This window comes from Orbicella faveolata, unplaced genomic scaffold (genome assembly GCF_042242905.1).
Source record: "Orbicella faveolata isolate gen_17 unplaced genomic scaffold, um_ofav_v1 contig_13, whole genome shotgun sequence".
Classification (NCBI taxonomy): Eukaryota; Metazoa; Cnidaria; class Anthozoa; order Scleractinia; family Merulinidae; genus Orbicella; species Orbicella faveolata.
Window position 1 is genome coordinate 6160244 of NW_028301540.1, and position 24146 is coordinate 6184389.

General features: G+C 40.5%; 2 protein-coding genes across 7 annotated transcripts; both read left to right on the forward strand.

The window, feature by feature from the left end:
• Nucleotides 1-61: 61 nt before the first annotated feature.
• LOC110060781 (riboflavin-binding protein-like) lies at nt 62-4269 on the forward strand. Its single transcript, XM_020767582.2, has 3 exons — nt 62-481; nt 2472-2541; nt 2898-4269. The coding sequence occupies exons 1-3, from the start codon at nt 197-199 to the stop codon at nt 3272-3274; spliced, it is 732 nt and encodes a 243-aa protein (XP_020623241.2). The 5' UTR covers nt 62-196; the 3' UTR covers nt 3275-4269.
• An 8794-nt stretch (nt 4270-13063) lies between these two features.
• LOC149114753 (cytosolic Fe-S cluster assembly factor NUBP2 homolog) lies at nt 13064-22628 on the forward strand. Of its 6 annotated transcripts, XM_089284287.1 has the most exons (7): nt 13064-13098; nt 18919-19013; nt 19497-19610; nt 20106-20183; nt 20608-20694; nt 20827-20896; nt 21498-22628. In XM_089284287.1, exons 4-7 carry the CDS (start codon nt 20130-20132, stop codon nt 21644-21646), a joined length of 360 nt encoding a protein of 119 aa, XP_089140413.1. In that variant the 5' UTR covers nt 13064-13098; nt 18919-19013; nt 19497-19610; nt 20106-20129; the 3' UTR covers nt 21647-22628. The 6 variants fall into 6 exon arrangements, with proteins under 6 accessions (XP_089140413.1, XP_089140412.1, XP_089140414.1 ...); XM_089284286.1 differs by lacking the exon at nt 13064-13098 and having other exon boundaries at nt 17840-19013; XM_089284288.1 differs by lacking the exon at nt 13064-13098 and having other exon boundaries at nt 17840-19013; nt 20109-20183.
• The last annotated feature ends 1518 nt before the right edge of the window (nt 22629-24146 follow it).

Here is a 24146-nt window from a genome sequence, read left to right on the forward strand (position 1 = left end):
AATTTATGCTACGCCCTTCCGTCCCCTCCCCCGACTGAATTTCAAGCGGGGTCCTGAGGGCTCTGCACCTGCGTTTGCAGTGATTACTCGTTCTTCGACCTCGCTAACTACACGTGTTGAGACAGGCTGTGTAGTTAATTCAGTTTCTAGTAAGTCTTTATTTAGTGCTTTTATCAACGAGCGCCATCTCCTGGATATGGCGAAGTTTGTTCTGACCGTTTCTGTAGCTATACTCCTTCAAGTCATTTCAGTTCTCGCAGTTTATACAGAAGACAAATGCATCAATGGAACATGGCACAAAGCGTCACCATCGCCCGAAACAGATGCGTTCAAAACGTGCCATGCCTTCAAAAACAGCAGTTGCTGTACGGCCGAGTTTACAGTGGAATTGATGGCTAATGAAACCCGCAATTTGTACAACCATTCTTGGCATCGTTGCGGGCAATTGTCGGAGAAATGCCAACAGTTTTGGGTCACACAGGTACAGTTGTAGCTTTAATTTTTAGGTGATTTACACTCGCCCAGACTGCAAAACTGATTTGCCCAGTCAGGCGCGAACGAATACTCCGTTCGCCCGCACAAAAGCAATTGATACAGTATGTTGCTCAGGCCCAGTTCAGACGTCGTGCTTCTGTCGTGCCGAACTAAATTGCAATTAGGTTTGACTGTAGCACGACAGGAAAACTGACTCAAACGTCGTGCCAGAGTCGAACCAAATTCAGAATATACCGTGATGCCTCGTAACAATTCTCCTCCTAGCTCCCCGTGGGAACGCAACCTCGCCAAAATACATTAATATAATTTATGAATTTTGTTTGGCGCGGCAGAAGCACGACGTTTAAATCACTGCCGTGCCAGAGTCGTGTAGCACGGCAGAGCTTGTTGAAATTAATTGCTTGCCGAACTTAATTCAAACGTTTGATTCAGACGCCGTGCTTCTGCCCTGCTTTTGTCGAACTTAATTCCTGAATTTAGTTTGGCACCGCAAAAGCATGAGGTCTGAACTGAGCCTCAGTTAGTTCAAAATTGCACTTGTGGGAAGATTTGCCTATACGCATTTACCATACCCTAATCCATGATATTGGCCGCTTTTATGCTAGGGACGTTAATGTCGTCATGGACGTTAAAGCTGTCTCGAGACGACTTTAATGTCTAGTATGTATGAAAACAGAAAATGAGTAAGACGCTTTTAAAGTCCGTCTACTTTAACGTCTTCTCTTAAGAGCGTCTGAACGACGCTCTTCTCAGTCGCCTTTAATGTTTGAGACGTTAAACCTGTCTAGTATAAAATTGTGACACCCTTAGCTGCCTGTCATGTTATCAGCTAGTAGATTTGTTCGTATACTGGCACACTAAAAGTTGCTTGTTTCCAGTGTCCTCTGAGTGTAGAACCCAGTCTTCTTTTATATAAAAAATATATATATATATATTTTTTTTTTTCAGGCTGTGTATTTAAATGCATCTCATTTTTATACTAGACACTTTAACATCTCAGACATTAACAGTGTCTAGACAGCTTAAACGTCTCTAGCATAAAAACAGCCATTGTAGCCATATATGGTCAATGACCTAATATCACAGGATATCAAGACTTCTGATTGGCTTATTGCAAATTTGGGTATGGTAAAGGGAGTAATCAGGCAAGTGATTTTAAAGCCAGCGGATGAGAATGCAGTGAGGCTGATTTGAAGTAGGCCTTTTATCATGCTTTTTAATGCCATCTTGATGGGTTAGCAAAGTAGTAAACAACTACAGTGTTTGTGTGGTAATCGGATGGCAAATAAGTTTTTAAATATTGATTTTGCACAACTTATGAATTACAAATTTACCATACTAGGTAGCAGATTAATTTCCCATATGTTTGTCCATAATTTTTTTTCCCACGAAACACGTCTTCCCAGCCAAATTTACAGGCGAATGTATGGAAAATTAGAAAAATTAACTGAGCATCTTCTAGCCAAGCTACATCCTTTAATCTTGGTGAATACAATCTTCTACCCAGTATTTTAATGTTGTAAGTCACAAATTGTGTAAAATTCAGTTTTGGAAAAAGTTGTTTGCCATCAGATTCCCATACAAACACTCTAATTTCTGACCGCTTTGCGTACCTGTCAAGATGGCATTGAAAACCATGATAAGGCATATTAGAAGCCCCATTACTCCCTGAATTGTTCAACACAAGGTCCAATTACTAAAATTTTAAAACTTATCAGTAACAAATTTCAAAGTTAAGAGTAAACAGCTGTTTACACGTGGGTCGAGAGAAGCAATGTTGGGAGTTAGGTGTCTTGCCCAAGAACACAACACTGGGCTCTAATCCAGTACTTCTGGAGTCCAGCACACAGACCACTGAAAAGAATTTTGAGCAAGTGTGACTCAGTATAAGTTACACTGATTTCATTAACTGCATAACAGCTGACTTGAGAACCACTATTTTTTTTGCTCTTGTTTAATTTTTTTTAACTTTACAGGAATGTTTTTACCAATGTTCTCCAAAAGTTTATCAGTGGGCACATCCATCTGTTGATGGTGCACTACTAGGTAAGCAGTTAATCATTTTATATATTGTTGACTATATTGTGTTTGTTTTGTGAACAAATAATGGCTTGTCAGGGATGATTGCTTAACAGCTTGTGATATACTTGTAACTGCCTTAAAAAGATTCTGTGGCTACAAGTGGACCGAGATGAAACACCTGGCCAGAGACAGATGGGACTGGAAGTGATTCATCAGTGGCCTATGCTCCAAAATGGATTGAATAGGCTTCAAATCAGATCAGATTCTCTGCCAGGCCTTTACTAGCCTACTGTATATATGTTGCCTGACAGAAGAGACTAACAAGAATAATATCTGGCTGGTTAATTGAGAGTGAGTTTTTTTTTCCTGTTGTCTTTCAGGTGTGCCAGTTTGTTCTGACGTCTGTGATCAGTGGTTTAATGCCTGCAAGAATGATCAGATTTGTGTGGAAAATGTTCTTGTAGACTATAACTTCACTGTTCATGGTGAAAACTTCTGCCCTGCGAACAAGAGCTGCATAACATACCAAGCAATGTACGGAAATGGCAAAAACCTCTGTGAGAAAATGTGGGCAGGATCCTATAATTACACAATGCCGAATGCTGATTACTCCAACTGCCTCATGATGGACGGCTCAGTCAAACCAGTCAAACCAGTCAAACCAGTCAAACCAACTGTAGAGAGTGAAGGTGTTATCAACACTGCCTACATTGCCTTATTGCAGCTACTCCTGTTTGTTGTGGCTGTTATGCTATAAATAATTTATTGTAAGCATTTAAATTTCTTTGTTATTTAAACAGTTCTGCAGTTGTGGAAAAGACAGTCTTAAACTAGCATGAAGTAGTAAGCTTATTGCAATAAGATATGTTCTTTGAATTGCCCTTGTAAATTATCGAAAATTTAAAAAGTGGACTGCTTTTTCAGATTTCACAATCAGATCCATTGTTCTGGTTTTTATTAGCTATCAGCTTCAGTAGGTTTCTTTCGCTGAAATGTGCAGTGCTTTTTTATGCTCTAAGCTTTAGTTTATATCTGGTGTTTTTTAGTTCTATATTTAGTTTTTTGAAAGCCTGTTGCCTTTCTTAAAGTGGTGTCTGGCCATGGGCATGTGCTTCTCCTCAAGTTATTTACAAAAAACAATTTTGCTCATGTTTTCCTCAATTCTGAGTAGCAGTTATTACCCCAGGGGAGGGGGGGGGGGTACTTCCATACAAGAAGGATGACCCCAAGCGAAGTCACCTCGCCACCAAGCGAAGTTTCCTCGCCACCAAGCGAAGTCACCTCGCCACCAAGCGAAGTCACCTCGCCACCAAGCGAAGTCACCTCGCCACCAAGCGAAGTTTCCTCGCCACCAAGCGAAGTTTCCTCGCCAAGGCAGTGGATAAAAGAACGAGGAATAATCTCTATATGCGACTCGATCTGGTTGAGGGCGAACTCGATCAAGTTGAGTCGATGTGGGGGCAAACTCGGTGGGGGCGAACTCGCCATGGGGCAAAACTGGCAGCTACCCGTTGTGTGACGGCGCTAGTTGCCATAGACTCGCAAGTTCAATAAGACTAAAGTATCTACATCAGCCTTTAAATTTCGTACTAAATATTTTTAAATTAACTCGTAATGTTTAAGAGTAAAAACTGACTTGTAAAAGTATGTTTTTACGAACATTATTCTAAGCTGGAAGCTCAAATATAAACAAACATTTGCAATCGCGTGCTCGTTCATCCTTCATCCTGAATAAAATAGACAGTATTTACATTTCCGTTTCTTGGTTCAGGCTCACTCTTATGGATCTTGCCTTCAGAGTACTTCTCCACCGATTCCAAACAATATGCGACCGGATAAGGGCTGAGCTATCTGTCGCGACTGGAACTAATCAACAAATGCAATCAAATACAGCTGTTTCCACGGTTAATATCCCAAAGCCAAGGCGATTCAAAGTCGTGTTCGTGAACATATAAAATAAACCAGGGCAATTCCCACAGATTTCGATAAAGGCTACCGTCGAAGCATTTAAATTCACCAAAACCAGCCAAAACAAAATAGCAAGGCCTACGAAAGATCCAGCGTTAATCAAACTCACGTACAATAACAACTGCGCGAAATCAAATGTTTGGGCCATAACCGGGCAGTTTAATGTACTTCCATTTGGGGAAATTACAGCTGCCATGGGAGGGTGAGGCGGGGAGAAAACGCACAAATACAACGTCAGTACAAACACGAGGCGTATCGGTGGTTAGGGCGGCCCATTTCACGTTGTCATCGTCACTCCTTGAGTTGAGAAAAGGCTTGACAGCAGATAGAATGTCAAAAGTAAGAGGCAGCTTCTGTTTGGGCGCTGAAAAATGTTGACGTTCGATGCCACGCAATGTTTGCTTTAACTTTAAGCCAGGTTGAAGGGGATTGGAGAGACCATGAGCAACGTGAAGAGAGCGTACCGCGGCAAGGTAGACGGTAATTGATTGAGGCTTTATTCGTTGGGCGAGGTGCGTAGCGAACAGTATAAGGGTTTCTTCAGAGGCTGGGAAAGGGTCGAAAGAGAATTCCCGGCAGAATTGTAGAAACTGTCGCTGGGCGCTATTGTAGGTGCGATGAGATGAGTCGGCTAGTCCTCCAGCGAAGTACTCGTGCGCCTTTACTTGAAGCGTGGAAAGGGGAGTGGCGTCACGGGATGTCGGATGACGAGAGGCCATAGGGCAGGAGGCCAGGAACTTGGCGACCTACGAACGAGAAAGAGCGTCAGCCCAGTTGTTATCAACACTGTTTATGTGTATTGCCCGTAGCATAATATTGTGATGAGCGCACGTGTAAAACAGGAAACGGAGGAGGATCATGGTATGTCTGCATTTGCTTGTACCGCTAGACAAAATATGCACGACTGACAAGTTATCGCAGTTTGAAAAGAATATTGCGACAAGCGAGCGAGTCTGACCAGGTGTGGACCGCTGCAGCAATGGCGTAGAGTTCTTTAAACGTGATTGATCGGGAATTGGGAATATCATGGTCCGCAAATAATCCATACAACCAGTGGCCTGAAAAGTAGGCTCCGAAGCCAGATTCACAGGCGTCAGTGTAAAGTTCTAGATGTGTAGACGAGATCCATTCGTCATCGAAGAAAAAGCTACAGCCGTTCCAAGACGGAAGAAAAATCCTCCACCATGAAAGGTCCATGTGAAAGGCGCGGTTTAAGCGAAGGTGATGGATGGGATGATGAACTTTGCAAAGGACGTCGATCATACAGCCGAGGAAAGTTCTCCCGGGGCGGCAAACGTTGCAAATGAAGTGCAACTTGCCGATAAGAGATTGTAGTTGTCGTTTTGTACAACGGCGTTTAGTGGACCACGTATTAAGTAGGTTGAATATTTCCGTGAGACGAGAGGAGTCGATGCGCATCTTTTGGGTGACGGTGTCCATTTGAACTCCAAGGAGAACCAAGGTTGTTGTAGGGTGAACCGTTTTTTTCAGGATTGACAGCGAATCCCGTGTCAGAGCATGTACGAAGCATGATGTCAAGAGTCTGAGCGCAGGAGTCGTCAGGAGCGGGAGGGCCACAAGCCCAAAAGTCATCCAAGTAATTCCAAAGGGGTGTGGCGCCACGTTCGGCCATCGCATACCGCAAACCGTCAATAAATTTCAGAAAGAGCGCTGGCGAACTGCGAAGACGAAACGGAAGGAACATATCGAAGAAATAGCCGGTTTGTGTGGAACCGTCGGATGTTACGATTGGCTATGTGGATCCTAGGAGTTCCCAGTCAAGGGGGTCAACCAGGATGTGGCGAAAGGCGTCGGAAAGATCGAGTTTGCTCATAAGAGCATTGGGTCCAAACATTTTCAGGTAGGCAATAGCATTGTCTAGCGAGTCGTAAGAGCACGTGTAGAGCTCTTTGGGAATGGCGTCGTTGACGGATTGGCCTGCGGGCCACGAAAGATCAGTTATGATACGCCATTTAGTAGGCTGTGAGTGCTTTTTCGGAATAGCACCCATCGGCGATCCGACAAAATGCGAAAAAGGGGGTGAAAGGAAAGGCCCAGCCTTTCTGTTCAGTGAAAGCTCTCGTTCCATTTCCATAGCGACGGGTGTAGGGTTTGACGTAGCCGAAAAGTGATTTGGAGAAATCAAGGGCGAGCGATCATGGTGAAAACCAATACGAACACCATGTTCAATATCATGTACAAAGTAATAAATCATTTACTAAGTCACTGTCCGGGTGATTACGAAGGGCATCACGCCATACGTCAATTGGAAACGGGGATTGTACCCGAGGGAGTGAGTGCGCAATCGGCCTGAGGATGGCCCCCCCGACAAGATTTGCAGATGTGGGCTCACTTACAGTTGGTACCCTGGTAGCAGGCTTTTCGCTGGTAAAGACTGCATCCTTCCTGGCCTGCGGGGAGTACCACCTGGTGTATTTCCAAGAGAGGTTTTGATTACCGACGGAGGTCCTGGCGCCATATCCGGTCGATTTTTGCAGTGAATTCTCCTCCATCTGGTCTTGCGCGAGAAATGTACAGTCCTTGGCCAAATGGTCAAAGGACTTACAACGCGAACATTGGCGGGGGGTGAGGGCGTAAGGCAGAGGCATCTACGTACAGCGTGGTACCAATGACATCAAGACTTGTGCTGTTTCCGAGTTGAATTTGTTTGGCGTACGCCATCCTGGAGTGAATGTCAAGCATATACACCGATGACCAGCGAAATTTACGATTGGCAAATTGAATCTGTTCGCGATACGAGGCAAGCTCAGTATAACGTGATGGTTGCGCGGCCATTACCACCTTCTGGTATACGTTTCATGCTTGTAACCAGGTGTCAAACGAGTCGATTTGGCGTTTTCGGTGCCCCTTGACTACGTAAGTTACACAGTTTATATCGCTCTGGGGAGGAGGTATGCTTCCGTTGTTGGGGAAATTTGCGAACGGGCTAAGGGTGGATAATAGATCAGAGAAATCAATGTACTCACCCTTAGCAGCCGCCTGCAAAAGCTTCTCGGACACGCTTGTTGTTAGTGCTGTTGCGGTATTCGCAGCTGGAGCTGGGGAGACGGTCGCGATGGGTGTCTGTTAAGATGATTGTTGGTTTGTTTTGCTGGCCTGTTCGACGAGAACCGGAGGAGGCTGAGGCGGAGGCGATTGGACTTGCTTTTTTAAATCGTTGTGCTGCGTTTGAAGGGTCTCCATTTGTGAAGAAGGGTTGCGGATGGCCTCCAAAAGAACCGACGTTGACGGCTCATCTGACGTTGGAGATTCCTGAATCTCCGTTCCATCACGGGGCCCGTACAGCTCTTTCCTGGTGTACCGAACTGGTGACTGGATTTTGGGGTCTCGCACCCTGGACATTTGCCTTTTCTAGAAGACATAGCGTCGAAGAAAAACTCAGAATACTCGGAGAAAACGCACAAATACAACGTCAGTAAAAACACGAGGCGTACCGATCGTCGCGATTAAAGTTCACAGTAACACGTGTCCGTATCTCGAGACAATAATCAAGTTGACATCACCTCATTTACATTAACATAATTTAACTAGTTAAATATTACCAAAGACGAATTCCCATGGCCTGCTCACATGCATGCTCACATTTGTCACATGTCTTAGTAACGGTACCTGGTTACTGGCCGTGACACATGCATGCCCCTGCAAAAATCAAGCGGGATGGCCATCTTGGTGTCCTTACAGGAATGTGGATTTTTCTGCATTTAACCGTGCAGAGGACAACCAACTCCAGAAAGCCACACAGGTCAAAATTCGAACGCAAAATTCCTGATCACACTCGGAGGGGGTTTGTACGCCATGTAGAACACAGCCATTACGTTGCTTTTTTCCACTTTTTTCGTTTTTCAGTCGCAGCACTTTCCCTGGCCGTCATCAAGATCTCGCTTAAAGGAAAACGCTAGTGTTTTTCGATTTTTATGACTTCAACATGAGCACAAAAGGCAAAACTGACAGCGAATTTTCTCGCGCTTCCTTCGGTGAATTTTTTTTTAATTTGGCTCAGTTGTAACTACATACAATTCCTACAAAATATCCTATTTTTGTTAAAATCTATCAGAGCTAATCTAATATATTTAGAAGAATGACAAATTACAGGATATTGGAAAAACCGTCTGAACAACCTTGACTTTTTACCAATTCAAAATGTCAGGCAATATCATTTCCATGACGTGGCAAAGTATGAAAAAATTTCACCGAAGGAAAGTATAAATATTAAGGAGTTTAGGCCAAAATGAGGAATATATCTGCCTGTCATTAGATGAAATGTTGTCATGGTAACGGCCTTAAGCCAAAAATTGACAACCAAAAAATAAGCGTTATTTTAACAGTACCCATACTGGTAAATCTCTGCAGGGAAAACTTTAAGAGAAATTAACTAAGTTACCTCTTCTAACTAGCGCTCTATAGGGAGGTTGTTCATAAATACTCTAGGGAGCCACCTTAAAAGCGCGGGAAAGTCAACATCATGTGAGACGGTCAAAAGCGAGATGGAAAATGCACCAGTGTATTTAGAAACTAACGCCAAGGGAATTAAGAGGCAATCAGTGGTCTCTGAAGTAATACTTTGCCTGTTATGTAAATGATGCAATGAAATCTAAAATGCGCTGATTTGATACCTTTAAAATTCCTTGCTATACGCGAGGAATTAATTCACACATCTGATAATGAAATTCAAAATTAACGACGCAGTTTCCTTTGTCCGTGCGCACCTTAGTCAAATTTCATTTTCAAATTTCTCAACCGACGTTTAGTTCAGTTTGAGCTGTATCTACTTCGCGTCAGGTTTGCTGACTTTAACCGATGCCAGCGAAGCTTTTAAAAAGGGATACAGCGAGGTTTGTTTGAACATTGAGCAAGATTGCAATTTCACGTGAACAAGTTTCTTGAAGCCATGAGACTGAAAGCTCGCTTGACAAGATGGCAACGTTCCTTCACACGGTTTGTTTCAAGCATTGCTGGGCTCTGTGGTTCTCACCACTTAGGAAATTTTAGAACTGTACTGTAGTAATCTTTAATGGAAACCGACAAACAGGATAAACGGTGCTGAGCGATGTAATCCGCCTTAATTCCTTCTTCACCGGTGAGACATTTAGATACAGTCACCATGTTGAAGTATGCGGAGACAGATAAGAGGGGCAAGGCAATGGAAAAGTCTCCTTAGAGGTAAGGTAAGAGTTCCTCATTCAATATAATTAGCAAATAGATTGAACATAATAATTATTCTAATAGCATTTCGGGACATTTTACTGGTCATATGATATTTAAAAAGCTAAACAATCTTTTAAGAAAGTAACTCTAGGTGGCTTTCGGGCTCAACAACAATTCACAGTGCCAGCAAAAACTCGATGTTTAATTCTCCTAGAAAAACTTCAACAACAGTACCGTGGACCAATGATCCTAAAATTATATTAAAATGCTTGAGTTAGAAATCGAGTATATGGAAAGCAGTTACTTCATCCGGGGAGATTACTCTTGCACATTTACCCTTACACTCTTCGTAAATAAGTTTCATTCATAAAAATTCTACGTGAGAAGTCACGAAAGACAACATGTAATTATGAAACGTTTAAACTTAGTTTTCCATCGTGAATTATTAACCTAAACACCTATTTTTCTCCAGATTAGTCCTTGACGCGCTGATTACTGCACAGTACGTACATAACATGCATATCGGTGTCGCAACAGTCTACTGATCATAAGCCTGGTTCACTTGTGGCTCATAAGGATCCATACTATGGAAAAACTGGAGTGATTCCTGGCCGGAGAAATGTTTCGAAGACATGAATGTAAAGGAAACAGGAAATTTGAGAAAACCGTCAAGTGGGATGGCAAGTGGAAAAGTCTTTCCTGAGAACAACGTACCCGGCTGTGAACAATTCTGGTAACTTGGATAGGATAATAAGTAATTAAGGACGTAGTTATCAACTTGTTTCTTAGAAGAATCCGAGATCAGCGCTAAAACGAGCTAATAAAACGTCCATTTTGAAATCGGAATGATCGCAGACGGCAATTACGCATTCCTATGCTGGGTGGAGAGTTTCGCGCGCTCCTCTTAGTGCTTGCTTTACTTTCACGTCCAGAGGTGTGGTTGCATTCGAGAAGTCGACTAGTCCAGCTCCGTGCTCGCAAGTTGGAAACCTATCCTGTTGGACACAGCACGCAGGTATCATAAGTACCATGCGACAATCCACTGGAAACATGAGTCTGGGTGGAGTGTCGGAATAGGGTGGTTGATTTCTGACCGGGCCTGAACTGCCTCAGCGCTTCTAGCTCATATGAACCCCCCGAGGACTGTGTCTGTATTCAAGCTGAGGTTGCAGGTTGTCGTTTCTGTTGTTGTTGTTGCTGTTTTATTTTTTTCTGCAGTCAAAATTCTAATGAATAAGCACTTGATCTGGGTTTTTCGAGAGCTAGTTGACTGGTTTGGAGTCTTTCTTACCTCAAAGTGGACTAGTGTGCTTAGGCAGCGTTTGCATGTTGTCTTTCTATTTTCAGCATTAAGAAGAAATACTAGTTCTTGGGTTACTGCCGGTAATCGAGAAATTAGAAGAACTTCTTCACGAAAGGAAAATTTATGGATGATGCTGAAGTTACGCTAAAATTTGTGGGTTTGTAGTTAAGTTACTAATTATTTTCTTTTGTTGTTTCTAAACAGTTTATTGACTTGTTATGAATTACATACGACAGGAAAAAGGTTCTTGCTGTATTCTCAGGATGTTCTCTACGATGAAGCCTATGCGATTTCCCGGTCTCAAAGAACAAAGAACTTGGCTAATATCCAGCTCTCTTGACCTTACGTTTTGTCAATAACTTATATGGAATGCTATGTTGGACTATGTAAAACAATGGAGAATATCTAATGATGTATGGTCCTGTAGGACTTTGTAAGGTTTTGAATGACAATGTACTTTCAAGTTCTTTCTGGAATGTGACTAAGCTACAGTAGCTTAAAGTTTGGTTATATATCGCTATATGAGTTTACCAACAGCTTTGTGTTGTTATCAGGAAGATGTTATAAGGGTTCGGTAGGGCTATAGCAGCTCAATTGTATGAAAATGTATTGTTATGTAGACCTATATAGTCCTGTGTGGCTGTGTCATGCTCAAGCGTGAAATTAACGTGAAAAATAGCTCTCTATGACTATTTCTAATTTTTGATTAGGCTTATACCACGTTTATTCCAGACTCAATCGAAACCTTCTTATAGGTGTTTGATTACTCCTAAACGCATTGTAGAAACTGGAAATGAAGACAGGAACTGCACTCACGGTATCATTCATTATTCATCGTCCGATATTTTGTGACCTTCGGAAAACTTCGGACATCTTGGGTAACCTCCGAGAAAAATGGAAACGTTGTCGAACATCTTCGGTCATCCGACTAATTCGGCAAATCGAGCACCGTCAAAGTATGCGAGGAATATCTTCAGAAATACGATTTATCCGGCAAATCGAACATCGTCGAAGAAGTCGATTAATATTTGGAAATCCGACTAATTCGACAAATAGAAGGTCTTCGGTAACCTTCAAACACCTCCGCGAAAATCCGAGCAATTCCGAAAAATCGAGTACTCCCAAAGAAATGATGTTGACAGCAATAGAGTTAATCAGTAGAGTTATGAGTTAGAGTTAGAGTTGACGACTGCCAAAATCCTGAATCCAAGATTTTGGATTGCCAAAATCCTGAATTCAAGATTTTGGGCTGCCAAAATCTTCAATTCAAGATTTTGGCCGTCCAAAATCTTGAATTCAGGATTTTGGTAGTCCAAAATCTTGAATTCAAGATTTTGCAACTCTAACTTCACACTATAACTCTATGAAGATAACTCTACTAGTAGCTGTCCCCCAAAGGAATTCGACTAATTCGGCAAATGGAACATCTTCGGTAACCTTAAAGAGTCTTTCAGCCAATATCATCATGGCTAAACTGACCAATCACTTTCAACGGACCAGATCGACTTATAACACAATCGACTGACTGGCAAGTCGAGCACTGTCTGTCGCTTTCGAGTGGTATACCATGGAATATCCCACGAGACACCTGTATCTTCTTGGTATACACACTTGCCTAAAGGCTTGTGTTTATAGCGAAAAAAAAAAAAGTGTCTCGTGGGATATAATTATTCCATAAAGGGGTCAGTGTTCCGCTGTTTCAGTTCAGTCCAGTAGCAAATTCGCACATTGTCCATGTCATTTGGAGCCCTGAAAAACTCAACCCAAGCAAGTAAGTTGTAGGGCTACAGCCCTTCCTCCCCCTCCAAGGTCCCTGATTTCATTTGTGGTTTTGTACATATCTTTCACTGGCCTGAAATGCCAGTCATCTCCCACCCTCAGCTTAATCCCCTGGCGATTAGGCTGAAGGCGAAAGATGGTCGACTGACATTTCAGGCCAACCTTTCAGCATCCTCGGAGACCCAGGGGCAGTTAGAAAATATCGCGTCGACCGAGAATATTGCGTCGTCACGACTAACTCTAACTGCCCCGGGTCTCCGAGGGTGACCTTTTAGGTTCCAAGCGCCAGCAGCGGGAAAGCCACTTGAGACGACTGTACGAGAGGATGACCAGCAGTTTCCTTCTCAAATTCAAGATGGCGGACGGTGAGTACTGGTTGTGCCTAAATCCTACCGCTCAGAAGGACAACCGAGGAGTACTAGGAGCGAGTTTTCGAGTCGAGCAGTTTTCGGAAATTGTCGGCTATTCCAATATGGCGGACAATACCAATCACATAATTATGCGAATTGCCAGTGGTAAAACTATGTTAATCAACGAGACAAGTACGTTTTTATTCACCTGACAAGTTAAGAATAATGTGTAGAGAGTAAAGCAGTGAGTTGTTCGGCAAATGCTGTATATTTCAGATCTCTTCCCGTCTAGTTCGTAAACCGTAAATTTGTACACCGGCTAACACATTACACTGTAGACGTCTTTGACTTACAATAGGCACAAGCGTTTTTAAATACGTCGTTCCTTCAGGACGAATTTTGTTATTGATTCGGCGGATCCCCGAATTCAAACTTCCTTTGCCTTGTCCCTCTGGCCGGTAGGATCTTGGAAATACTACCGACCAGTGGGACAGCTTGTGCATAAGGTAATTGGACTTAAGTCCATGCACATTTTTATTTGTAGAATAGCTTGATACATCGCTCTTTAGCCTTACACTACACTAGATTATCACTCTACAGTAATATTTTCAGTTTTCTGTGATCTTGTCCCTCTAGCCGGTAGGATCTTAAAAATACTACTGGCCAGAGGGACAGCTGCTTGTGTATAAGGTAATTGGACTCAAGTCCATGCACAGTTTTATTTGTACAATAACTTGATACATTGTTCTTTAGTCTTACACTACACTAGAATCACTCTACAGTAATGTTTTCAGTTTTTTGTGATTTTGTCCCTCTGGCTGGTAGGATCTTGAAAATACTACCGGCCAGAAGGACAGCTTGTGTATAAGGTAATTGGACTTAAGCCCATGCACAGTTTTATTTGTAGAATGGTTTGATTGATTGCTTAGTCTTACTTCTTATGCTACACTACAATCACTCTGCAGTAATATTTTCAGTTTTCTGTGATCTTGTCCCTCTGGCTGGTAGGATCTCGAAAATACCGGCCAGAAGGAGAGCTTGTGTATAAGGTAATTGGAGTGAAGTTCATGGTGTCTGTAAAAGTCTATTCATGCTCTGTTGCCATTGCAATAATTCTGAATCAATGAACATGCCAGTATCAGTGTGGAATCTTAAGTTGAACGACGGATTTAGAGTGTTTATTTAGTGAGGGAGACTGTTATATATATATGTACAACTGATTAAGGAAATATGGAGGTGAATCCTTTTCAAGCAAAATTAATATTTTACTATTTATGAGAACTTTTGAGTTCTTTTGAATGTACATTCCTTCAGTTTGGTAGCATTTGCTGTAAGATCTGCATTTTCATCACTTCATGGAGAAAGGGAATGTCATCCTGGAAAATAAGACAAACATAGTGAATTTCTGCAAGAAAGTACTATGAATAGGAGATGTGTAGTTGGTATCCATGTAGTTTGGTTTAAATTGATTTTCCATTACTTTGTCATGTGATGAGAAGTGTTGATACTTGCTTTTGATTCAAAATACCTGGTTGAAATTAGGAGTTTCTCCCCTGCTGAGATGCTCTGGAAACTAAACATAGATAATACCAATGAATTTAAAATGTATCTCTAGCACAAGTGATCAGTTCAGGTAAAGATGAATACTTTGATTTGAATTAACTCAAGCCAAGCTGATTACATGGTAATTGATAGAATATGGTATTTGCACAGCTTACCATACAGACAAAGACACCACAATCATAATCATTCTTTTGCATAGGTGTATCCTATGTATAGGGATTCAATTAAAATGTGTAAGAAAATGTTCAGTGAAAAGAGCCCGAGCTTGTGTGGACTAAGTGCAGACAAAGAGCCTGGCACATTTATATTACCATAAATCTAACTAACTGGCATATATCTAACTAATGCCATTGCTGCCATGTTGGATGACCATTAACAAAAGAATTGGCTTAGTTTATTGTTCTTATCATCCAACATTGCTGCCAGAGTCTTTGTCAATTGAATGTTCTGCCTATTTCATGCCAATTTCATCATGTGCAATTTACATTGTCTGAGACTAGTTACTGGGGGTGGGAGATCATTGACTCTGTTACCTACATCATAAGGACCCCTATAAGCTTTCTAATGCAACTGTAGCTCTATTTGTTCCATTTATATATAATTGTTTTGTGTGCTGACTAAAAAGCTTAATCGCATTCAACTAAGCTGTTGTTTAACAATTTTTTTTTGAGGGGAGGGGAGGGGGGCGAAAGCGGGTCAGAACCTTCCAGTTCTCCTGCTTCCCGTACCTTTATCTCTTGACTCCCGCCCTCCCCCAATTTGCTCCGTCCCCTGTAAATAAGGACACTCAAAACACATACTTATCATTTATCTGCGCAATCCTTTGGCGTTTCTTTTCCTGTTTTCCTTTGTCTTCAGCCTTGCTCCTCTAGCTCTTCACGTTGTTTGACAGTTTAAATGACAACATTTGATGACCTATGATGTAACCGCTGTAAAAGGGTTTCCAATTTTGCCAGAAGTTGGCCTCAGTTTTTCAGTCCAAGGGCGGATTTAATTTTTCCTTCAGTCCAGAAGTCTCAAGATAAGCTAAATGTAAGTCAAAAAACATTTGGGTTCTTGTTTTTGAAAGTATTTTAATGCTTAATAAATGATTCCCGGCTTTGTAGAACTCCCATTTCCCACCCTTTCCTCTCCTGCCTCCTGCCCCCTATTCTTCTGGGGCTCCCACCTCCCTGCCCCCCCTCCCAATTTTACTCATGGGTGCACAAATATGCAAACTCGGCAAACTATTCAATCTGACTAATTTTTAGGGTAATTGCGGTTACACTTATTAACTATTTACACTTATTTACACTTGTTATTTAGAAAGCCTCATTTTAGAAGTGACTTATCCTTTGCAGGATACAGGCTTAATAAACATGAGGGAAATAGACTAGAAATTTTGCAATGAGAGTGGCTTTGTGAGTATGTCAGGTCATTGTCCTGTAAGCAATACGTTTTGGTTAAATAAAGGATTTCCTTAAACCTATTTTGTTTAAATGTAAACACCATTCACAAAAGAAAGACAATAGGACATTTTCGTTACTTTAATTTGTGTTTATTTCATAAACAGATAGTCTTACAATGCTAAGGAACAGTATCCAACTCTTTCAGTTTAACAATCCTCCTGAAGGAATTCCTCTATCCTTACACAGAGTATGTAAGTCACAAAATAATATATTAAATATTGATGTATACAACTTGAGCCCACTGGACATGTCAGAAATGTGTCCTAGTACTGCCCGGCACTCTGTTTCACTTGGAGTGAATGCAAAATAAATTTTATTAAGGAATTGAAATCAAGTGTCTGATAACCTTCATATAAATGGGAATCCTCAATATTCAAGCCTGATTTATGACTTAAGCAATAAGAGCAATAATCAAACTATTGTACAAATGAAACTGTGCATGGACTTGAATCCAATTACCTTACACACAAGCTGTCCCTCTGGCCGGTAGTATTTTCAAGATCCTACCGACCAGAGGGAAAAGATCACAGAAAACTGAAAATATTTAACTGTAGAGTCATTCTAGTGTGGTATAAAACTAAAGAACAATGTTTCAAACTATTCTACAAGTGAAAATGTGCATGCACTTAAGTCCAATTACCTTATACACAAGCTGTCCCTCTGGTCGGTAGTACTTTCAAGATCCTACCAGCCAGAGGGACAAGGTCAGAGAAAACTGAAGATATGACCGTAGAGTGATAATCTAGTGTAGTGTAAGACTAAATTGCAATGTATCAAACTATTGTACAAATTAAACTGTGCATGGACTTAGGTCCAATTACCTAATATACACAAGCTCTCCCTCTGGTCAGTAGTATTTTCAAGATCTACCGGCCAGAGGGACAAGATCACAGAAAACTGAGCTATTACTTTAGAGTGATAATCTAGTGTAGTGTAAGACTAAAGAGCAATGTATCAAGCTATTGTACAAATAAAACTGTGCATGGACTTGAGTCCAATTACCTTATACACAACCAGCTGTCCCTCTGGCTGGTAGTATTTTCAAGATCCTACCGGCTAGAGGGACAAGATCACAGAAAACTGAAAATATTACTGCAGAGTGATAATCTAATGTAGTGTAAGACTAAAGAACAATGTATCAAACTATTCTACAAATAAAACTGTGCATCGACTTGAGTCCAATTACCTTACACACAAGCTGTCCCTCTGGCCGGTGGTATTTTCAAGATCCTACCAGCCAGAGGGACAAGATCACAGAAAACTGAAAAGATTCAACTGTAGAGTGATTCTAGTCTAGTATAAAACTTAAGAGCAATGTATCAAACTATTGTACAAATAAAACTGTGTATGGACTTAAGTCCAATTACCTTGTACACGAGCTGTCCCTCTGACCGGTAGTATTTTCAAGATCCTACCGGCCAGAGGGACAAGATCACAAAAAACTGAAATATTACTGTAGAGTGATAATCTAGTGTAGTGTAAGGCTAAAGAGCGATGTATCAAACTATTCTACAAATAAAAATGTGCATGGACTTGCGTCCAATTACCTTATACACAAGCTGTCCCACTGGTCGGTAGTATTTCCAAGATCCTACCGGCCAGAGGGACAAGGCAAAGGAAGTTTGAATTCGGGGATCCGCCGAATCAATAACAAAATTCGTCCTGAAGGAACGACGTATTTAAAAACACTTGTGCCCATTATAAGTCAAAGACGTCTACAGTGTAATGTGTTAGCCGGTGTACAAATTTACGGTTTACGAACTAGACGGGAAGAGATCTAAAGAAATATACAGCATTTGCCGAACAACTCACTGCTTTACTCTCTACACATTATTCTTAACTTGTCAGGTGAATAAAAACGTACTTGTCCTGTTGATCAACATAGTCTTACCACTGGCAATTCGCATATTTATGTGATTGGTATAGTCCGCCATATTGGAATAGCCGACAATTTCCGAAAACTGCTCGACTCGGAAACTCGCTCCTAGTACTCCTCGGTTGTCCTTCTGAGCGGTAGGATTTAGGCATAACCGTGAGTACTGTCGTGCAACGAATGTGTTACATGTAATTAAAAACTGATGTTTGTCCAAAGGGTTTATTTATTCTTTTGTCTTTAAAGTAAAACTAGGCCGAAGTTTGAGTCCTTTTACGTTATTTTTTCGAATAGAATTCCAGCTTCCTTTACGGAAAAGGGCTGGAAAATGTGCCCAGTCAGGGTACTTTCTTCTGTCTGAATGCTAAAGACAAACTACTACTTGATATGTTTATAGAGTCCAAGTAGGCAAGTACAGCAAAAGGCGCTGACTGAAATTCTCTCGGAGCAAACTCCATCAGGCACGTGATTCTAGTTTTGTCCGGTATAGGAGGAGTTGGTAAAAGTACTGATTGCGACACAGATAGCATGGACTCTTTACAACAACGGAAAGAAGGCAAACTGAAATCTTTGCGTTCAGTCATTGATTCATGATCATACGCAGTGGGAGGGTTGGGGGGAGGGAGAAGCTTTATCAGACGATTTTCTTTGTTTGGGATTGGTCTTGTTTTAGTGTTTTAAGTTTGGGTTGTTATCAAATATTTACAGTATTGGCTACATGATATGTGAACTGGTCTCACTTAGGGAAAAATTTCGTCTTGGTTTCAAAATGTTCACTTTGCCTTCCCCCCAGCACCTTCTGTCTTTCAACCCCCTACCCCACTCATCCCGGTGAAAATCTGTGGATCTGCCACTGGTAACAGAGAAGTGTCTTCAAGAATGTATTGTTACAGCAGTACTACCTTGATCACAATAAATGGCTAATCTTTGTGTTATCTCTTTGTCTTCCAGGTTGGCATACTAGATCAGGATGATGAATTATGTGGACGAAGTATTCCAAGGATGATGAATTTAGGGGGAAAAGATGTACACCAGTGTTCTGCTGGGTAAGTCATAACATAAAGGATCATTTTCTGAAGCCATTTGGTGGGAACCATGCACTAAATCATGCATATACTTTAATTTATATTGTGTAACAACACTCATACTTGTGTAGATATGTAACAGTAATGAACTTTAGTGGTTCATTACAGGAGAATTCCTTATCTCCAGTGTGATAGTAAGAAACTGACTTGAAGTATTGCAGCTTCTCCTGCGTGGAATGCTGATCTGTCAAGGGCCACTATTCCACTTCCTTGGAACTTTTGTGAACTTGCTTTATCTTGGGAACTTCTTTAATTCACAAAATTTAAATTGTTTGCAGTAGAAATGCTCCTGTGTATTAATTATCATACATTTCATATACATACCTCAACTTCTATATTTATAAGATCAGCTGATATGTTATTGACATCTGAAAGCTTGCCTATGTTCTTTGTGGAAGGTGTTTACAGGTATTTTCTAAAGATCACCTAAACCTTTCTTTTTAGTTGGGTTTCAGTTCATACAGACAAGTACAAACGACTGGCTGTTACATCAATTGGTTTCTTGTTTAATAACAGACTGAGATGATGTCGTTGTGTGGAGAGGATCTGAGAAAAATGGTATTTATTCCTTTATGCTCTTTACTTATATATTTTTTGACTTACCTTGACCTGTTCAAGCTTGTTAATCAAAGCTAGATCTGAGTGTCTGATCTTTAGTGAAACTCTCCTGAAATCACTTCAAGGAGCTGCATATGCCACCACATATTGAGTTATTTTTTGTAATGCACAAAATTACCTTAGTTTAAAATGTAGGAAACCTCAAAAAAAATGCTTTCTTAAACTTAGGGTAGCTATATTAGGCTTTGTTCATAGCGAGCAAACGATAGTGTGCGATACCACAGCTGGTCACCACTGGATCTACAGTGTAACAATTTTTACATAAGTTATGCAAATTATTTTGATAACATTGTGGCTTTTCTGGGCTTTTGAATGAAAACGAAAAATGAAAAATGGAGCATATTCTTTAGAGTGTTACAAACATTTTCAAATTGATGTTCTGGCAGACTTCCTTGAGTTCTCACGTGACAGTTACCGTTTTCTTTTTTTTTTTAGCAGTGATCAAGCAGTTTCTATCAGATGTGTGTTGGGGTGACCTGGATTGCCAGATTATGGATACACCTCCATGGCCAGGTATGACAACAAATATAAAATGTAATTTTCAGAGGCTTGTGATGTACTCATGTGAGGTACAGTGGCCCAGTGGTTAATGTCGTACACTCTAGATCAATAGGCCTGGATTCCTTGGGTCTTTGTACAGCGTTCTTAGGTGAGAGACTAATTGACTTGCAATGCCTCTCATCACATAGGAGGAGAAATGAGTACTAACAAGTTGTTGGGCAACCTGAACTACAAAAAGACGGGGATGTTAAGGAGATTAAGAGGGAGGGAACAATACTTCATACTAGGAGACTGGAGTTGACCTCCCTTGATCAGAGTAGATATACTCTTTATTGTTAACATTGCTGATAGTGCAATTGTGCACATCTCATTTTGCAGTATGCAGTGTAATCCTATCATTATTGCTCTGTTCTAAGATTGGTTTTGTTCAATCCAGGGACATTTGATGAGCACATTACAGTATTTAGTAGAAAATCTGCGACATTACAATCCAGATGGAGCAATTCTTGTCACTACTCCTCAGGTATGCATAAAGTATTTATTATAAGCTTTCTAAATTATTGCTGTCAATTATTAACAAGCCTTATTTGGATCTCAGAAAGTTTACTTCTTCATCTTCATAGTATCTAATAATATTCCACTTTCTTTCTTTTAGGAATGCACAAATGCATTTTCAAAAGCAGGAGATGAAGCCTTGGCAAAGAGCTGTGATGTTCCACGTTTAGGTAAAAAAACTTATTAATATCAGTGATTACACAGGAAGGGGGATAGAGGGGTTAGGGGCAATCTAGATCATGTTTCGTATAAAATGGTCTTTTCACCATTTATTGCACTTGTCTATATTAGTATTTATAATGTAGAGAGACTTTGCACATGCTCTGATTGTTCAAAACCCCATGTTTTATCAGAGCATAAAACATAGAAAAAGCGTGTTTTATTGTTTTTTGTCACATTGACTGTATAGCATTTGCCTGCAGCTTGTGTTTTTTACATTTTCCTCGTGTTCTCAAATGCCTGTTATGTTTTATCACAGGGTAATACACAGCTTAACCTTCTTTATTTGTTAAATAAAAAAAGCAGCAAAGTATGTTGTTTGGAAATGTAAAGGTCTTGTTTGCTGGAAGCTTAAGAAATGTCAACCAGATTCTTTGTTGTGTCAAGTTTATCACAGAGCAGATTAACAGATTGTTTGTGATCTAGTCTAGGAGAATTCTCACTGATGTGATGTGTTCAATTTGACATTGAAATCAGTCAGTTTCCACAGAGGAGAGTCTTCTAGCTATATCTTGCTTTTAGATCTTGAAAGAATAATTTTTTCCTTTGTAGGTTCTATTCCACTGGATCCCAGTCTTATGCAATCCTTAGAAGATGGCCAAGCCTTTATTGACTTGTTTCCTAACTCACCAACACTAAATGCAGTAAATGTAATCACTTCCGACTGTTACAAATGGAAAGCAATGGAGATCATTGATTGAGGGAACAAGTGTTATTTAGTTAGAGGATGACTTGCCTGGGCCCTTGCCCACTGGCTGAGTGAGAAAAGTAACTTGCCTAGTAGCAAAATATACTCGTCCCGGACAACTGGACAGCACTTTTTTCAAGTCCTGCTCTAGTCATCAAGGAAGAAAACATAGAAAAATATGGCTTCACCCCGCTGTGGACGTTTTTGCCACTCACTTAAACCAAGCATTGCATTGTTGTGGGAGCATATAAACCAAGCACAATAGCCTTCTTCGTAAAGTTCTACTTGTTAAAGCAAGAAAGTATGATCACTGAACAGCATATTGTTTTGGGAAAAGCTTCATTTGAATTTTCCTTCGATACACAGTTACATAGTATATGCAACTTCAAGACTTGCTTTGTCTGTGACCTCTTCAGTTGGTCGCCAGTAAAGATTTGAATTTGGGATGACTTCATATAACCTTGCACGAAAAATATTACTTGATACAGAATAATAACAACTGACAATATTATAACCAGATAGAAACAATAATCATAAATAGAAATAAACCAGCAAATAAATAAATAAGTAGAAATAAAAATAAAAATTATTAGTTTAGCATGTGGTATCAAGGTTTATATTTCATGCATGGCTACATGAAGTCACCTTGGATTTAAATCTGTTATGGGGACCAAATTAAGGGGTCATAAATGAAACTAGTTTTGTAGTTGTATACATTAGTGTAACTGTGTGTTGAAATAAGATTTGAATGCAGTTTTTCCCTAGCAAGATGATGTTAACTGATTATACTTTAGTGATTTTGACAAGCAAACTGTTGCAGAAATAATCTCTATTCAGAAAAATATTTTAAATGAGGTCTTTCCTAATCCAGATAGTTGCAAATCATAATTTTACTTAGCCAATAATATGCCTAAGATTCTTTGTTCAGAAACTCATTAAATGTTGCAGCTGAAAGGTGGATGAAAAAAATGGAAATAAATACAAATGGTACTGCCTCAGCTTGGTATTTTGTGACTGTTAGAATTGCATAAACTAGTCGTTTTTCCAGTGCATCCTGGAAAGATGATATGGCATGGAAGGAGAGGTGGCAATGGGTTCATGTGAATAACCAACGTTTGAGTTACTTTTATGTGTAAGAGAAATTAACTGGGGCACCAGATTTCCTATTCTTTTTTCAATTTACAATTTAGTGGGTTAGTGCGTGAGCGTGAATTAAAAGCCCCTGGAGGTAGCATCACTCAGTGAACTCTTAACAGTTAAATGATAAGGTTACTCCAACAAGTTTGTCTGGTTACGATGTACAGCGAAAAAGAAAACAACTTAAGAATTTGTTTTACCTTAGGAAATGCAATGTCAAGCCTCCTTTTATCAAGGTTTGATTTTAACAGTTGATCAGTGACTGTTCATTAGAACTACATGGAACTGTTCCCAGCAAGAAAGGTAAACATTATGCAGTCTGTAATAGTAGCTAACGGTAAATGGCAGATTGGTGTTGACTGAACTTTATTCTGGATTTTATAACAAGAACCAATTTAATTATGGCATCATCATGCAATGGCATGGTCTTATTCTGTTGCCAATAATGATCATAGTTTTTTTCAGTTTTGATATCTCCCCCCCCCCACCCCCCCCCCCCTCAAAAAAAAATTCACAAAACCACTTCAAATTAATATTGATTTCAAAACCCATTTAATCAAGAAGACATTGTTACAAGTAAACAGCGTTACCTAACTTGAGACTTGAAACCCTGGGGGGGAGGGGGGGGGGCGGGGACTCCCATATGGAATGGACGGGGATGCTTGTTGTCTTGCTTAGGGGTGTAAATTTCAGATTTTGGTCTCTCTTAGGGTGTTCTGGACGAAATGTCATTATTTTTAGCCGTCAATGTCTCGTTAAGGGTTGCACGCGAAGAAATAACAAAACAGAAAGATTTTGATTTTCTATATTTACTCAATTCATATAAACAAATTCACCATCATTAAAAGTCACTGTACTTTTTATTTGTCTGTTTTATAAACTGGTCTCTTTTAGGGGTCTGCATAAACCTCAGCCACGCCCAGATTGGTCTCTTTTAGGGGTTAAATTCAAAATTTCCGACAAGCATCCCCATCCACTCCTTATGGGAGTCCCCCCCCCCCAACCCCGGGCTTGAAACAACCAAACACAAGAAAAACCATGAAATATGCAGAGTTTGGCACGTTTCCTTGTTTCATTACCCTTCCCAACACCTGAGAGCCTTTTTGGTGAAAACGTGATCGTGGCCAAAACACCACTTGCGTACATACGAGTAACATAAGGAAAGTTAGACTGTTTCACCCCTTTTTTGAGGAAAGGGAGAGGGGTTCAATTCATTGAACAGCACGCCACCCAGCCCGAAACTTTTACTATGCTATTACTTCGAAGAAAATTCTATGAGACATTTGCGCGCTAAATCCCGTGTGCAATCATTGTAATCTGCATTTATTTGGCGCGCAACGTCGCATCATATCACATCAGTGCTCAGGTTTGTTTGT

Excerpts from the sequence above, each read along its gene's own strand:
- LOC110060781 (XM_020767582.2), top strand. The coding sequence starts at position 197 with ATGGCGAAGTTTGTTCTGACCGTTTCTGTAGCTATACTCCTTCAAGTC. Across the intron at positions 482-2,471 it reads AACAGTTTTGGGTCACACAG|GAATGTTTTTACCAATGTTC; the intron begins GTACAGTTGTAG and ends TTAACTTTACAG. Across the intron at positions 2,542-2,897 it reads TGTTGATGGTGCACTACTAG|GTGTGCCAGTTTGTTCTGAC; the intron begins GTAAGCAGTTAA and ends GTTGTCTTTCAG.
- LOC149114753 (XM_089284287.1), top strand. The coding sequence starts at position 20,130 with ATGTGTGTTGGGGTGACCTGGATTGCCAGATTATGGATACACCTCCAT. Across the intron at positions 20,184-20,607 it reads GGATACACCTCCATGGCCAG|GGACATTTGATGAGCACATT; the intron begins GTATGACAACAA and ends TGTTCAATCCAG. Across the intron at positions 20,695-20,826 it reads TTCTTGTCACTACTCCTCAG|GAATGCACAAATGCATTTTC; the intron begins GTATGCATAAAG and ends TCTTTCTTTTAG.